The sequence below is a fragment of the Lepidochelys kempii genome, chromosome 21 (genome assembly GCF_965140265.1).
Source record: "Lepidochelys kempii isolate rLepKem1 chromosome 21, rLepKem1.hap2, whole genome shotgun sequence".
Classification (NCBI taxonomy): domain Eukaryota; kingdom Metazoa; phylum Chordata; order Testudines; family Cheloniidae; genus Lepidochelys; species Lepidochelys kempii.
The window spans coordinates 8,637,728-8,654,931 of record NC_133276.1 but is presented as its reverse complement, the minus strand read 5'-3'; the positions used below and the strand labels follow the sequence as shown (position 1 = coordinate 8,654,931).

General features: G+C 48.3%; 1 protein-coding gene across 1 annotated transcript; it reads right to left on the bottom strand.

Moving 5' to 3' along the window:
* Window positions 1-1,660: 1,660 nt before the first annotated feature.
* Window positions 1,661-15,104, bottom strand: FMOD (fibromodulin). Its single transcript, XM_073319556.1, has 3 exons — window positions 14,732-15,104; window positions 9,846-10,838; window positions 1,661-3,025 (listed from the first exon to the last, which is right to left on the bottom strand). Exons 2-3 carry the CDS (start codon window positions 10,831-10,833, stop codon window positions 2,874-2,876), a joined length of 1,140 nt encoding a protein of 379 aa, XP_073175657.1. The 5' UTR covers window positions 10,834-10,838; window positions 14,732-15,104; the 3' UTR covers window positions 1,661-2,873.
* Window positions 15,105-17,204: the final 2,100 nt, after the last annotated feature.

Sequence of the window (17,204 nt, the reverse complement as noted above, 5' to 3'; positions counted from 1 at the left end):
GCAGCTCCTTTCGTTTGATTGTGACATCTGACTGGGCTCACACACAACCATGAAACCAACTTTCCAGAATCAGATTGTCTGCCTTAAAGCAAAAGCTCACGGAACCAGAGTGAATCCTGCCTGGTATTGTAATGTCAAGGTGGGTCGCATTATAGTTACCACTGACTCTGAATGCCACTTTGTTAAACTGTAGCATTCTTCATCTGCAGCCAAGCAGCACATGGAAAGAAAGGTATGATCCCTATGTTAGGAGCAGTGATTAGCAAAGCTGGATTCCACAGGAGTTGAAAGTAACAAGAACGCTTTTTCTCACCAGCTATGGCTGCTGCACTGTCTCCTCCTGGTCACCTGCAAATTCGTTTGGTGGAGCTGACGCAGGAAAGGCCGCTCAGAGAATGATACTACCCCAAGGAAGTTGCCACCCAAGATCTGCCCTCCTGCTCCCTGGACTGGAAAAGGTTGCTACGTTGTGCCAGAAGTTTATAACTTTCAACTTAGTGCAACTGGGAAACTTAATGCTCTTGCAGCCTTGAAATTCCACTCGTCCCACCCGAAGGGGACAAAGTTTGGCAGGAACTCAGTTATCCAATGCAAACACCCTGCAGAAAAAGGTGGAATTTTAAATGTAAACCCTGTATATAGTGGAAACCACTTCAAGCCTGGGGGTGCGGCAGCATCCCCCCGCACTCCTAGTTCCAGCACCTATAGGTACTTTGGCATGGCTGGCTGACAGGACAGGGACAACCCCCCCACCGCACCCCCCACCTGTGAGCGCTGCTGCCTGGTAAATGTGTCACGTTCACGTGGCTAACTTTGTTTCAGCCGCCTGTCGATCCATCTCTGTTGCTCAGCCACATATGCGCCTTTTGCTTTGCCCACTAAGGGTGTTTGTGTCTATGAATTAAGAGTTAATACAAAGAGGAGAGGTTACGTTTGGATCTCCGGCAAAAATACAGAGTAACATTTCACTGACTTCCATTGGCAGCCACTTTGGTGGCAGGCACGCGATAAATGTTACAGAGAAAGATGAAGGCTAGCATACAATAGGAATGGTCATTCTAGCTCAGACCAGGAGCCCATCTGTCTGGTATCTTGTCTCTGACAGTGACCAATATCAGCGGCTTCACAGCAATGTTCAAGAAATTCCTTCAGGACAATTCTTGGACGAGCTTCCCTTAGCAGTAGTTTCACCCTAACTCCAGCAGTTGCTGGTTAACCGGTACCTAGAAGCAAGAGGGTTTGTAACCCTTATAGTTTATCTAATGGAGTTGTTCCGGGTTTGACACCACTGTTACAGAGATCAGAATCTGGCCCAAGGTCTATCAATTTAAAAACCCACAACACAGAGTCTCGCTGGCACTAAGATAATTGCACTCACGCTAAAGCCGCTCTGCCACCCTCTTGCAGTTCAAAAGGGCTATAGGATAAATGGGAACCAGGCTTTATGTATCTATTGGTATTTTTTCTTTTGGACCAATTCAGCTTGAAACATCCTAGTGGCAAATTCCAGCTAGATGGTGACACCTGGCCACATATCGGGCAATAGGCCGTGTTGGTTTGCCCACATTCTGAGGAGGGAAGGAAAGTGAGGGGCTCAAAAACTAGCCTGCAAACCTTTGAACCAAACAAATCTGCCCCCCCTCCCCCCGCCCACCCCAGCAATTCCCCTTTATAAACCAGCTCCTACATTTTGCTAGCTACACAGAAGCCTGCAGTGTGCCCTAGGAAGATAGTCCCCTGAAAGTTCAGCAGTCTCAAGTAAGAGGAGACCAGTACATACAGAATGTAAAGTTGCAGATCCTCAGCTGGTGTAAATCAGCATCATTCATAAGAACATAAGCACATAAGAACGGCCAGACTGGGTCAGACCAAAGGTCCATCCAGCCCAGTATCCTGTCTTCTGACAGTGGCCAGTGCCAGGTGCCCCAGAGGGAATGAACAGAACAGGGAACCATCAAGTGATCCATCCCCTGTCGCCTGTTTCCAGCTTCTGGCAAACAAAGGCTAGGGACACCATCCCTGCCCATCCTTGCTAATAGCCATTGATGGACCTATCCTCCATGAATTTATCTAGTTCTTTTTTGAACCCTGTTATAGTCTTGGCCTTCACAACATCCTCTGGCAAGGAGTTCCACAGGTTGACTGTGCATTTTGTGAAAAAATACTCCCTTTTGTTTGTTTTAAACCTGCTGCCTGAAGTCAATGTGGCTACACCCATTTACACCTGGGGAAGTTCTGACCCATAGATTATTGCAATTTTTCCATTCAAATTTTCCTCTCACCCTTCCTCTCTGCTCCTCTCTTCCACAGTCTCTCTTCAAATGATCCCCATCCTGTCCCATAGCCTGTTCTGTTTTTCCACACCACCTTTTAAAAACTTGAATTCTCCTCCTCCTCTGATCCCTTTACCACAGTTCCTCCTACACAGAACATGAACCCCAAAACCATCCCAGCTGGCATCAAACTTTCAAATCCAATGCATCTGAACGGAGACAACTTGAGTCCCCTCCAAGCAACCCACCCATACTGGTGGGAGCCGCATGGACATGCGGGCAGCAAGACAATGGTGGGGAATCATCAAGAGAACTGATTGGCTGGTTAGAGAGAGAAAAGTAGGGTTTTTATAGGACAAAGCAGAGACCTGCCTCCATACTGGTGTGACCTGATAAGCTAAAAGGGGTAGCAGCTAGTGGGTGGAGTTAATGACACATCCCTTCTACTTTGGCTGCTATTGTGCCACCCATATTACGCTATTGCAGAAGCCAAATCAAACCATCAAGCTGCATTAAAACAAGAATGAAGGCCTCCCCCAGCCTGGATTACTGGAATGGGTGTGGTGCTGCCCTGAGGACGGGGGGGGGGGTCAGTTGGGGTTAAATCTCAATGACGGCAGCACGTCTCAGGCAGAGGGGGGCATCTGGGGGCACCGCGTTCCTTTGGATCTCATTCCCATCCAGCCGCAAGACCTGGAGCTTGGAAAAGTTCATGACGTCGACGAGTGTGCAGAAGCTGCTGATGGAGAATTCTGCAGGGGGAAAAGGAGACAGAGCACTAAGAGACAGCTGGAGCTCAGAACTCTCTAGCTAGTGTTCATACAGTCCTGATGGGAAAGAGCCATGCCTCGGCTCGATCAGTACTAACAGCACCATGGGTAATAATAGTCATAACAAGTGGACATGACTAGAATGCCTAGGCACCATGGGAATACACTTTTTTATACAGTGCATTTTATTGCAATGTCTTGCTCCATAGTGCAGACACAGGGCCTTTGGAATTCAGTTGAGAACCACTGTGCCCCCTTTGTTGTCCCCCCACACACAAAAAAATCCCTCCCATAACTAAAAACCACACTTGGGCTATCTCAGTGGGGTTTGGAACATATATTGGACAAGGGCCAAAACTTTCAGAACTGAGTAATGATTTTGAGACACCTTTAGGAGGCCTGATTTTCAGACAGCGCTGAGCGCCTTCTCTCTGCAAATCAGGACGCTTAAAGTTGGGCACCCAACAAACGGAAGCTACCAAAATCACTAGCTATGTCTGAAAGGGCAGAAAATGCCCTGGCCCTGATTCTCCTCTCATTCATTCCTGTGTAAATCAGGAGTCACCCCACTGAAGTCAATGGAGTTTCACTCGTGTAGCTGAGGGAGGGTTCAGACCCTGCCCTCCTGTTAACATGGGGAAGGGAAGTAGTTTGCAGAGCAGGGCTGGGTCTGTTATCCTTACTTCTAGCAAGATCTGTCTGCTAACAGTGAAGGGGGCTGCTCTGATCCCAGTGGGTCACTACAGAGCCACAGCAAACCTTGAAAGCCCCCTGTTGTATTGTGGGAGAGGGTATGTTTTGGAGAGGGGCATGCTCCAGCTTTCCGTGCAGCCTTTGGGAAGGAAGAGAGCAACCAGGGGGCAGCAAAGCTCCAGGACTTGGTGGAGACTTAACAAATACCTAGCTGGGGAGAGAGGATTTGTTAGCACAGATGTTCCTCGTTTAAAGCCGGGGAGGTGACCGCACTGCTCACACGCAGACTTGGGAGAACAGTGAGACTCCATCTCTCCAGCACCACCCAGGGGCAGCGGGACAGGGAATAGGCATTGAGCTGTCTGCTGGCCCTCTGTCGCTCTTTCACAGGGGGAGTAGCCCTGACTAATGGTAAGAGCAGGGAGATGGGAAACGTGAGTTCTATTCCTGCCTCTGCTACTGTTTCACTATGTGTCTTTGGTCAAGTCACTTCATCTCTCACTGCCTCCATTTCCCTGTTGTGACACCCTGTTATTTCTGTTACAGCAGCACAGTGTTGCCACATGTACTGATAAAATGGACTTCCATATAAGTGCCAAGCACACCATTACAGAGAACTTTACCAGAAGTACGAGTATGCTGTGGAAATAGAACTGATGTATTTATAAGTATATGTACAAGTTCTTTCAACCCCCGTATTATAAGAATTAAGCTAATTCTTATAACAGCTTATCTGTTTTTTCTTTGGACACTGATCCATCACAGAGTTGTTGCTGCAGAAAAGTATCCATACAAGGGGGCCTTGTGCTCTGGGGTTTCCCCAGGGCCTGTGAACAAGTCTCCCCATTGCAGCTGGGCCGGGGAGCGGGTTTCCCGCTACTGGTTGCATTGACCAATCAGAAACGAAGGTTGGGTGGGGGGGCAAGGCTGCCACCCTCCCTGGCTAGTGCAACAGCGGGGCCAACAGAAAAAAGCCCTGGTAGCCGGCACTCAAGGCTTGAAACCCCTAAGCTGGGACAATGGGTTCTGGGGGCCAGCCAGATTCTGGGACAGTTGGGTGGGATGTGATGGTTTCAAACAGCTATTTTGAAAAAGTATTTGCAGATAAAAAAAGTTATTTATTCTTTAAGTATCTTTAAAATGTATTTAAATTCAAGTACTAAGTACAGAAAATTTAAAGTACTTAAGTACTAGTATGTAGAGTACCCCAACATACTTACCTACATGGGAACACTGCAGTAGCATCTAAGGGCTCCAACCAAGATCCAAGCCCCATTGTGTTAAGTGCCGTACATACGCATAGTGAGAGACAGCCCTTGCCCTAAAGAGCTTCAGAAGACAAGACAGTCAGTGGGTGAGAAGGTTAAATGACTTGCCCAAAAGTCACACAGCTTGTTTGTGGCAAAGCCGGGGTCAAACCAATCTCTCCCGAAACCTAGTTCAATGCCCCATCCACTGGACCACACTGCCTCAGCTTCAGTCATTAGGATTTGTAAAGTTCTTTGAGATCCTTGGATGATGACACTAAAGACAAAGTGATATTGTCCATCGGAGATGAGGTCACAGGGAGAATGTCTTCCATCCAGGAGATCATAACATCATTATCTTAAAAGCTCAGCAGAGGCCAGGTCTGTGTTAAAACAAAACACTGCCTCTCAATTCTGTCGATCTGCAGCATTCCTCATTCACTACAGGGAAATAAAGGTCTTCAGAGAACCCCACTGAATATTTTCAAGTTCAGCTGCAAAAACAGCCGTAAAAATGCATGACTAAATAAACAGAAGGGGTTGAGCGCCAGCATGATTTAACGCCATCTATGTGCAGACTCAACAACTGCACACGTTGAAAGCAAACATTTGGGAGTCTGTTCTCGTTTTGCATGTCTGTCAGTTCCCCAGTGCAGGGCTACGCATGTCCCTTAAAACAGTTGATGGCATCACGAACACTTAATTTAAGTAAGTGATCCAGGCAGCCACGGCTTGTTGCTCAGGTTTCTCTGATATTACAGAGCATCCGGATCGCAGGGCTTGTCAGGGGAGTGAAGCAGGAATGGATTTTTCCAGGCATCCAGCTTAAAAAAATATATGTTCCATTTGTTTTCTTATTTCAGTGAATTTCGCCCTGGCGAAAGATGCCAGATTGGTTCTGGAGATGAAAGGCTTCTGTTTAACCACAGAACCTCAGCAGCACAGGAAATGACAGGGCAAGCTTCCCACACATGATGCTTCCACTAACCTGGAGGGGCCTCTTTTGGGGTGCCTGCCTTAAGTGCTTATATGGCCACCATTACTCTAGGAACCCCCCATTTTCTTAAAAAATGGATTTACCCTCACAACACTGCGGTGAGGTAGGGCAGTGCTCTTATCTGCATCAAACAGTTGGCAAAGCAAGGCAAAAGAGACCAAGGGCTTGTTGACATGAAAAATAATCCAGAAAAAGTTAGGATATGAATTTAAAGCAGACTAACTATTCATGATTCACTCCATGTGTGGATGTTCTTATTTCGGAATAGGAATGCCTTATTCTGAATTAGCGTAATCCACTTTGGAGGTAAACTGAAATAAATAGGAGTTAGGCACCTAAATATCTTTGAGGATCTGCGTGCAAGCTCTTTGGGGCAGGACTGTCTCTTACCATGAGTCTATGCAACCCCTAGTACAATAGGGTCCCGATCTCGGTTGGGTCTATAAGCAAGACAATAATAAATAATAAGATGAAACCTCTTCAGTGTACTGAACATCCTTCAGAAAATAACATTCATGACTTATGATCAGCAATGGACCTAGGCTGGATTCAAAGTGGTGACTGTCAGGTTAAAGGTTCCGGAACCCCCCAAAATAGCACATTTAGAATCTCAGACAAGATTTTTCCAGTTGCCTTTTAGGGGGGAACCAAATTTTGAACAGGAACGTTGCTCTTGTGACTTGGATATTTTGGAGAGAAATCTAGATGCTGACATGAGACTTTCCGACGTGAAAGTATCTGCCTATTACATCCAAGCTGCTTTGCGTGATCCAAGGTTTTAGAATAAACAGGCCCAAAGCTGAATTCCCCGATGCTGCCAAATTGGAGAAATTTTAAAGAGCTGCTGATGGCAGAAGTTTAGTGGATCCCAGTAAGGAGGGAGAGAGAGAGAGGCAGACTGAAAGAAGAAAGATGCTTGGTTTTGTCTGGTCCTTTCTATGTGTCTTCTTGGGATCCCTCTGAATGAAGAGTCATCTATGGAACACGGTAACCTTTGTGTACTGGTTACTGGAGCCCATGATATGGGTTGCTTCAGTAACTTGCTATCACGGACTGAAGGCTTCCTCCTTCCCGTATTTGTTCCATGTGTGTTGGGAATAGCTGGAGATATTATTAACTAAGTGGCCAGCATGCAAGCTACAGTTTAGGGTTGCATCCCCTCTCCAATCTGGACCTGCAGAGCTTCCATTAATGGCAGTTGGTTTCTGGGGACCAATAAGTGACTTTAGGAATGGAAAAGGAGAGGTGGCCAACAACTTTCCAACCAGGAGATGCTGCCCCTACAGATGGGACTTCTGCTGCGGCTAGTGACAAGTGATGTAATGGCCGTATCAAAGTCACAGACAGCACTTGCGAGGGAGTCCTCTGAATGAGACCTCACACAGCATCTGGTGTCTCTTGCAACATGGTACACCACTGTCCCAGTGAACCAGACTAATTCCTTGGCTCTGTCACTTCCCATTCAGCTGTGTCCATGCTACACTGCAGTGGTGTCTGGAAACTCCATAGCCCCTTAGAACAGTGGTTCTTAACCAGGGGCCCAGGGCCCCCTCGGGGCCACGAGCAGGTTTCAGGGGGTCCGCCAAGCAGGGCCGCCATTATTACTTGCTGGGGCCCGGAGCAGAAAGCCGAAGCCCCACCACCTGGGGCTGAAGCCAAAGTCTGACCAACTTAGCTTCACAGGGCCCTCTATGGTGTGGGGCCCCAGGAAATTGCCCTGAACTCTGGCCCTGGCTTTTATATGCAGAAAACCAGTTGTTGTGGCACAGACGGGCCGTGGAATTTTTATAGCGTGTTGAGGGGGGCCTCAGAAAGAAAAACGCTGAGAACCCCTGCCTTCGAATGTAATGTGCACCAGTAAAGAGGAAACAGACAGAAGCTCAGCATTGAGCAGGGCAAGTGGAGCCTACAGCAGCAGTCATCAAAGCCTGGCAATGCCGGTCCTGCTGGAGAACCGCTGGTCAAGAAAGACTATTTATCCTGTGCACAAATCTCTGATCTAGGGTGGCTCAGGGTCTGCCAACGTGAGCAGATACAAGAATCCCTGTGACAACACAGACCCTGTTACCCCCAGCCCCATCTGACCCCAGCACAAACCCCATCATCCCACCCTGATGGAGACCCTCCCTCAGACATTTGCTCAGGCTTTCGTGTCAGTATCACCTAGGCCCCTCCCAGCTAAATCCACACTGGAGTTTCTTGGACAGTGCAGATGGATTTAGTCCCTGTGCCAAGGAGGCTGCCGGAAAGGCCAGGCAGCAGCTCTCACTAATTGTAATGACGATGCATGCTCGCAGCAGCAGGGCGGAAGAGATGCACTGTGGTGCTTTAGCACCCCAGGGAGAGGAGCATCACTATTTTTGGCTTCCGAGCCAGTAATGTCAAGAAGCCAGTGCTCCAGGCCAGGAATGGATACAGTATTAAGTTAGGCAGAAGCCCAAATGCATAGACACAAGTGGACTGCATGGGCCAAATGCAAGCTGGAGTGAGCTGGTGCAACTCCCATGGGTCAAATCAGTCTTGGTGTAAATGACAGAGTATGTTACCAGGTGCATGTAACTGGCAAAGTAGCAAACCTTGCGCTGATCTGACATTCAGAAAGCAGCCTTTGCCCATGCACATAAATGGGTAGGTGCACCTACACCATTACCCATATTCCCAGAGTTAGCTTCAGGTCTGGTGTAAGCAGACACAGTCCCCATTAGGTTTAATAGGAGTTGTGCTCACTCTTCGGGTCTGAATCTGGGCCCTGCAGACTTGCACGCCCACTGAGTGCCAAAGCGTGGCGTAAGTTACACCTCTTTGCCACTTACCCCCTCCTTCCTGATCAAACCTATGTCCTCTGGACCCAATTCTGCTCCCACCCACACCACTGACTTCAGTGGAGTCACTCCCCATTTACACCCACGTAAGTGAGAATGGAATCAGGTGTGTCACTTGCACCACAGTTTACATCCCAGTGCAGGGAACCAAATGTAGGTCTCTAGGGTTATTCATCTGTGCACCAGCGTGAGGGGGGAGGGCAGAATATTGTCTTTCACCTGCCATACAAAGGATGAGTTTCTTTCTCTTCTTTTCACACCTTTTCTGTTGTGCTTTTTTACTCTTTTCACAACAAAAGTTCATATAAAGAAACCACATGGGCGCACAGCTGGGTCCCAAATAACTGTGTTTACTCGATATACACAAACACGTCAGTCTTAGCCACCTACACGCTGCTGCTCTCACTGGCTTCTAATATAGAGGACACAGTGAGCGCCACGACAGGGTTCTCAAAACATTTAAAGGGATATGATCCTATTCGGATACACTATACTTTCTGATGTCCTCTTCTTTCGGTGGCATCCCCCATCCTCAGTGCAGCCACATCATTTGTACCTAAAATGACCTTTGTCACCTGATCTCTGATGATTTAATTCAGCTAGTATTTTTTTTTATCATTAATGATCTCAATCTCGTTATTTCTTCACCTTTAAATTCCCTGTGGAGTTCTACCTCATCTTGCAGAATTTAAAAAGATAATCTCACAGACACGAGAAAGACTTCCACTGAGCAAAAGGATAACACCTTGCACTTACCAGAGCACCGTGCATCCCAGCATCTCAGAGCACTTCACCATGTAGATGGGGCAAACAGGGGCACAGAGTAGGGAAGTGACTGTCCTAAGGCTACATAAGAAATCAGTGGTATAGACCGCAATGGAATTCAGGTTTTCTGAGTTCCGGTCCCTCTGCTCAGGCCATTAGACCAGGCTGCATCCAACAAACAGTGCCAGAACCTGGCTCCCCATCTCCCTACCCCTTGTCCTGACCATTGACAATGGGACCCCCTAACATCAAGAGGTTGCGGTTGGGATGCTGCTCACCATTGATTTGGTTCCCTTGGAGATAGAGGTTCTCGAGGTTGGTGCTAACCCGGGGGATCTTCTGGAGCCTGTTATAAGACAGATCGAGCTCTAGGATGCTGCTGGTGTTGAAGGTGTTGGAGGAGAGCCCCTCGTTGGTCAGGCTGTTATGGGACAGCCTGATATAGAGCAGCTTGGGGGACACCTTGAAATACTCATCGGGGATGGTGTAGATGTAGTTGTGCTCTAGGTAGAGCTGCTCAAGAGAGCTTGGGAGGCCATCAGGGAGCTTCCTGAGGTGATTGTAGCTCAGGTCAACAAGGATCAAGGACTTTAACCCTTTGAAAGATGCTCCTATATCATGGATCTGGTTGTGGCTGAGATACAGGGCAGTGAGGTTCTCCAACCCCTCTAGAGCATTGGATGGGATCCTGGTGATCTGATTGTAAGCCAGGTGGAGTTCTCTCAGGGACCTGGGCAGGGGGCTGGGCATCTTGGTCAGGTTGTTGTTATCCAGATACAGCCTCTCCAGGTTCTTGAGCTTGGCAAAGACCTTCTTGCCCATCTTCTCACTGGTTATCTGATTGCCGTGCAGCGCAATCCATTCCAGCGTCGTGGCATTGTCGAAAGCCCCCTCTTGGACGGTGGTGATCTGGTTGTTCTGGAAGTAGACGTACTTCATTCTGGAAGGCACAAAGGGAAGGTACCTCAGGTTGCGGCTGTCGCAGTACAATGCTGTGGAGAAGTTGGGGGGGCAGTCGCACTCCTGGGGGCATTCCCGGGAAACGGGCTCAGGGATGGGCTCCGCAAAGGAGGACCCAGGCGGGACATAAGAGTAAGGAGGGACCTCATCCTCGTAGTACGGCATGTAGTTATAGGACAACGCCTGGCTGCGACGGTACTGATGCAGCCAGTACATATCTTCTTCGTCTTCATACTGGCCCAGGGAGACCCCACACAGCCCAGCTACTATCAGGACAGAAGCCCAGTGCATTGTGCAGAACCTCATGGAACCTGTATAGAAGTGGGAAAAATATGAGCAACTTTAGGTCAGGCACAAGTGACTAGAAATAGGAAGCAGGCGGGTGTTTATCATGGGGCCTGGAGCATTGGAGAGGGAACAAGGTGACCTGGGTTCTATTCCTGACTCTGTCACTGGTTTTCTGAGTGACCTTGGACAAGTCACTTCCCTTCTTGGCGTTTCAGTACAAACGGGGATAATGACACTGACCTCTTTTGTAAAGTGCTTTGAGGTCTGCTAATGACAAGTGCTGTATAAGAGCCAGGTGTTATTATCATACCACTGCGGGTGGGGGCCCTTGAGTGGCAGTAATAGAGAGAGCTGGATCCAATTCATCACCGTTTCATTTGCTTTTTGTGAACATTCATGCCAGTGACATTTTGATCATGATAACTTATTTATTATTATTATTATTTTATTATTACAATAGTGTCTATAGATGCTACAAATGAGATTGGAGCCCTATTGTGCTCGGAGCTGTACGTTGTAAGAGTTCCTGATCCTAGTATATATAGACAAGAAGTACACAGGATGGAGGAGAGACAGAGACAGCAGGTCAGTGATGAGCTGAGAAGAGAACCCAAGTCTCCTGACATTGCAAATATATTTAATGCACATGGACCTGTATAAAGATTTGCATTATGAGTGGTTGCTTGGAAGCTCTTTAGGCGTCACCCACTCAGGAAGCAGAAACAATACCTTGTGACTTAAGTGACCAATTAGACCCCATGAATAGCAATTGTCTGAAGTGACAAATAGTCACGATGAAACCCAGAGGCTGAAGTAACCATTCATCATCGACTTTTGCATCGCAAACACGTTTACTAAGATCAAAGTCTATTCATGGATAATTTACATGCAGAAGAAAAGAGGCTAAATTAGTGGCATGAAATTGTTGCTGTTAATATTTCATCAGGCTGCAGTCACAGACCCAGGCACCTGGACGCAATGAGACAAAGCCTGTTTGGCTGGGGAGGAGGGGTGGCCTACTGGAGAGGGCTTTGGATCGAGACTCAGGAAACCTGGCATTCCTGGCTTTGTCACAGGCATCTTTCGTGACTTGGGGAAGTGACTTAATCTATCCCACGCCTCAGTTCCACATCTGTACAATGGGGTTAATGGAATCATGGATTCCTAGAAGATTAGGGTTGGAAGAGGCCTCAGGACGTCATCTGGTCCCACCCCCTGCTCAAAGCAGGACCAACCCCTACTAAATCGTCCCAGCCAGAGCTTTGTCAAGCCGGAACTTAAAAACCTCTAAGGATGGAGATTCCACTACCTCCCTAGGTAACGCATTCCAGTGCTTCACCACCCTCCTCGTGAAACAGTGTTTCCTAATATCCAACCTAGAGCTCCCCCACTGCAACTTGAGACCATTGCTCCTTGTTCTGTCATCTGCTACCACTACTGAGAACAGCCGCGCTCCATCCTCTTTGGAACCCCCCCTCAGGTAGTTGAAGGCTGCTATCAAATCCCCCCTCACTCTTCTCTTCTGCAAACTAAACAAGCCCTACCTACATAATACTGCCCTACCTTGCCATTAACGACAGTAGGTTTTGGCACACCATGGCCATGAGGGCCATATAACCACCCACACAGTGGCTTACACTCCTTCCTTAATTCTGCATGCATAGAACAGCATGCAAGGAAGAGTTTGGAAAGCATCTGGGAAATACCCCAGGCTGCACTGAGTGGGAGAGGTTAAAGGGATGAGAGCAGGTTCAGTCCTTCACCTCCTCCTCTTACACGCCAGGACCTCGGGGCAGTGGTAACACAATGGGAGCAGGCTGAGTCCCTCAAATCAGCGAGCAAACTCCCAGTGGGGGCAGGACTGGGCTCACCCACCCAGAGGGGGAGGGGAGAATGACCCTGGAGACGGAGGCATCTTCCAGTATGTACCACAAAGCACTTCATCAACATTCAACGGCCTGTCCTTATTGTCTCAGAGTGACCAGCATGATGGAGAGTGGGCTGCTTCCAGCTATTCTGAGCATTGGGAGTCCAACTTAATGTTAAGGTCTGTTCTGCGGAAGGAGAAGGCTGCCCTTGTGCTTACAGCACTGGCCTGGGCTGTAGGAGACCGGGCTTCAACTCCCATCTCTGCCACCGTCTTCCTGAGTCACCTTATCTCGCTCTGGGCCTCAGTTCCCTATCTGGAAATGGGGATAGCAATAACACTTCCCATTCTTTCTCTGTCTGGAGTATTTAGACTGTAAGCTTTGTGGGACAAGGACCATCACTGCCCGTATGTACAGCACCTAGCGCAATGGGGCTGCGCTCTTGGCTGGTGCTACTATAATCCAAGTAAGGGTGGAAGATCAGAGGTCCCCTTGCAGGCATGTCCAGGCCCTTGCAAAGCTGTGAAATTGGTGCCTGTTGGACATTCTGATCTGGATTTGCTGCCCCTGCAGTGCAGACAGCCTGTCCAAACTGTGGCTTTGGCAGGGGTGTCCCCAGACTAATTATCACAGGAGGCCTCTGGGTTACTTGTAGCGGGCCTCACAGCACCCATAGCCCTGACTCAGACATACATACAGAACAGAGCTGCAGGAAGGGGGGGATATTTATTGCTCCAGCCCTAATGAGGAATCCCGGCACTCCAGACAAAGAGGGTACAGTCCTGCTCTGAGCCAGACTGCGCATCGCCACCTAGGCACACTGCTGGCTGGCAGGCTGCTCGTGTGGGAAGAAAAGAGGGATTGAAACACTCCGTGGCTGGGCTCTTGGGTTTCTTCCATTTTCCATACCTACAGGAGTTCCTGCAGCCGATGGGGCCAGTGAAATGTGGTGCATTACTGAGTCTGTGTGCGGTGCAGGAGCTTGGCATGCAGGCTGCTTCAGAGAGCAGCTCTCCTCCTCCTCCCATTCCAGGGGTACCTTGACTGGTAAAATACTACTCCTGCTTCCCGAGAAAAGGGCTTCCTCCACCCCCACTAAAAGCCATCTTTCCCACTGTACAGCACCATTCCTCGGGGGTCTGTCCCCCCTATTTGGCACAATTCCTAGGGGTTCTGTCCCCCCTTATTTGGCACAATTCCTAGGGGGTCTGCCCCAATTCCTAGGTCTCTCCCACTATGTGGAACTTTTCCTAAGGGGGAATCTCCACTATACACTATTGTTCCTAGGGGTACCTTCCTGCAAGTACACACCATTCTGAGATGGTCTTTCCCCCAATCTACCCGCTCCTAAGGAGCCTCTCTTGCATATACAGCACAGTTTCCCTCTGTGCAATGCCAAGTCCACAGGGTTTGTCTCTCAACCTACAGCCCCCTTCCTATAGGGAGCTTTCCACTGTCCAACCCCATTTCTACAGTGGGGTCTGTATCCCTTTCATGTGTAGGATAAAACAAGTTTAACATCTTCATCTGTCAGCATGAATAAGCTGGTCCCATTCCACTGACTGCTAGTCTAACTGGGATTGTGCTGCATAGGGCACCTTGCTGGAACAACCAGAGTCGGACAGCATGAGCTTCATCCATCCCCATCATTGCCACCTTCTCACCCTGTTAACCCGGGAATATCCTTCATCTAGAACCCAATGCAGAGCCAGGTAGATGTTGTGCTGGGTGGAGTAGGTGGTGGTTGGGGGTCTGGAGTCTGGCATGAATCTGTCTGTCTAGCTTGTCTCACCCCTCCCTAACAAGTCACCAATGAAAAATGGCATTGTTAATAAGGGCGAAAGCTCCCCCAGTGGTAACCAAAGCAGCCCTTGAGGCTCAGACCTGTGCCATCCATGTCATTGGCGTGTGATTCACAGGGCTCCCTGTGTCAACATCATGCCACCGGCATGACGAGGGGGTTGCATTCCCTCTGCGGTGCAGGTATGCAAACAAATAATAAAAAAAAAAGGCAGCATAACCCATGATAAATACAGAAATCAACTTACCGGACCCAGAGTCCCTTTTCCAAAGCCTCAGTGTTCGTCTGCCTGATCTCCTGTGTATTAAAGAGCATGTGTGTGTCTCAATTTGCCAGGGTTGGTGCCCGCCCCGCAGTCCTGATCAAATAGTGTGCTTGCAGGTCATGGGCACTGCAAGGTTTTTCTTCTGGAGTGACCTCCCAGCAGCAGACAGTTTGCAGACTCGAGTGAAGATACCCTACCACTGCCTGACTTTATAAATAACCTGCTTTTTCTCTCTCCTCTCTCTCACTCTCGTGTCTTTCCTTGGAGAGGCGTTGGCAGTTTCCAGCCTCTCTCTGTTTAACAAGTTAGTAGAACCGTGGGTGTTGTTTTGTAAAAGACTTTTCCTATGTCTCCTGCATTTCTCATCAAACAGAGACGATGAGGCTGCTTTAAAAAAAAATGGGCTTTGGGTGGGGGGAGACGCTGAGGATGAACGGCTTTGAAACAAAGCATCTTTCACGTTTTCACTGCGGGTGGGGAGAGCTGGCAGAATGGCCCACAGGCTGCATCCCTTGGCTCTGGGTCACCAGCAAACCTTGATATTTTATTTTTCTACTATTAAATAGGAATGTATCATAGAAATATTTATTCTAATGAAGCAGCATCCAAAAACCTAATGTAACCCTAAGAATTTGTTTTCACCTGCTGCTGAAAGGTGCCAGGTTGACAGTCCTGTTAGCTGGAGTCCTCTGTCAAGCCACATGAGAAGCAAAATAGTTTCTTGCTTAGATACTGTGGGGAAGGATGCCCTAGAAGTATCTAAGACACACAGCGCATAGACCAGGACTTGGGAGTCCTGGGTTTCTATCCATCCTTTTATGATCCCATTACTGTAATATCTGGGCATCTTACCATCTTTAATCTTTATCACATGCCTGTGCAGAAGGGCAGCGCTACCGTCCCCATTTTACAGATGGGGGACCTGAGGCCCAGAGACATTTAGGACTTGTCTCCACTTGAACTTTAATCTGGAACAAGGTAAACTGCTAATTTAAAGTGGATTCACTGCTCTTGATTAACTCCACATGTGGATGCTCTTATTCCAGATCAGCTTATTCCACTTGCAAAGTGGAATAACTCCCCTGTAGACAAGCCCGAAGGCACTTGCCAAGATTCACACAGCCAAAGGAATTGGACCGGAGCCTTCCAGAGTCACATGCTATCTACAGCCCTAGCCTTCCTGCTTGGGGGCTCCGCTCCCAGTTCTGCCACAGCTAGTCGCTCAACTTATGCAAGTCGCTTCGCTTCTCAGTGCCAGCTTCCCCATCTGTGTTATGAAGCTAACGCTACTGACCCAGCTTTGTAAAGCGCTTTGAGATCAAACAGGCCTATACAAGGGCTTAAATATTATTATTTATCCACCACACGGGCCAGGGCAGTCCAAGCTGCTTCCAGATTCCACATTATTCCCTGCCAACTTGCCTCTGGAGAAGCAAGAGGCCTTTGTAATTCCGGGGCTATCCGCTTTCACCAGCTCTCGACGCACATGGTATTTTTAAAACTTCAAGACATAATTATTAGTTATTCAAACATTTCCTCCCGCTCCCCTCACAAAAGAAAAACCAATAGATCCTCATCCAGCCGCTAATAACCCGTAAGTAAAGCAGCAGTCAGGGCACCGGGGTTAGGGTTTCTGAAGGAGCCTGGAGTAAATTAGTTAAATTCAACAGGAGATGGATGCCAAACTCCCTTAGGAGGTTGTCTTTATGTAGATTCCTTTGAAAATCCCAGCCTAAACTATCACTGCTTTTTGGGATGCTTGCAGTGACCCTAATAACTCGTAACGAATTGCTAGTAGGAGCGCTCTTTGTAGCTGGAAAGAACAGGAGGCGGATTCATGGAAGTTATTAGGAAAGGGGCTGGTTGTATGGAATCATTGTCCTACAGAGCAGCTGCTATTTATTTGGGCAAGGTATGGCCGGAGAGATCAAAGGGTCACACTTTCTGTAGCAATATGAATGCTGTTCGGAGCAGCATCCTGCCTGCTACAGCTCTCTCCACACCGCAGTAAAACACCTGCAGCTGGCCCGAGTTAGCTGATTTGGGCTCGCAGAGCCCGAGCTGCGGGGCTATCCAATTTCAGGGTAGGCGTCCAGCCTCAGGCTGGAGCCCAGGCTCTGGGAGGGCAGAAGATCCCAGAGTTGGACTCCAGCCTGAGCCTAAAGGTCTACACAGCAATTAATCTGTGTAATGCCTAGGCAATAGTTTTTAACACAACTTACAAGCCCCGTGGTTTTTGGCACGGGCTTGTAAGATGATTTCTTATTACATTGAATGTCATTGGAAATGTCATGAGGTTGTTGAGAAATTTCATGAAAGCCTTGCCCGAAACAGGATAAAATTCCCAAGTGAAGCTTGCTATGAGCCTTGTACCATGCATCACTGGTCCCTGCACGCAATCATGAGAAAAGCCTTCTATAAAATTGACCTAATTTCATAGTGTAGCCATAGCCTT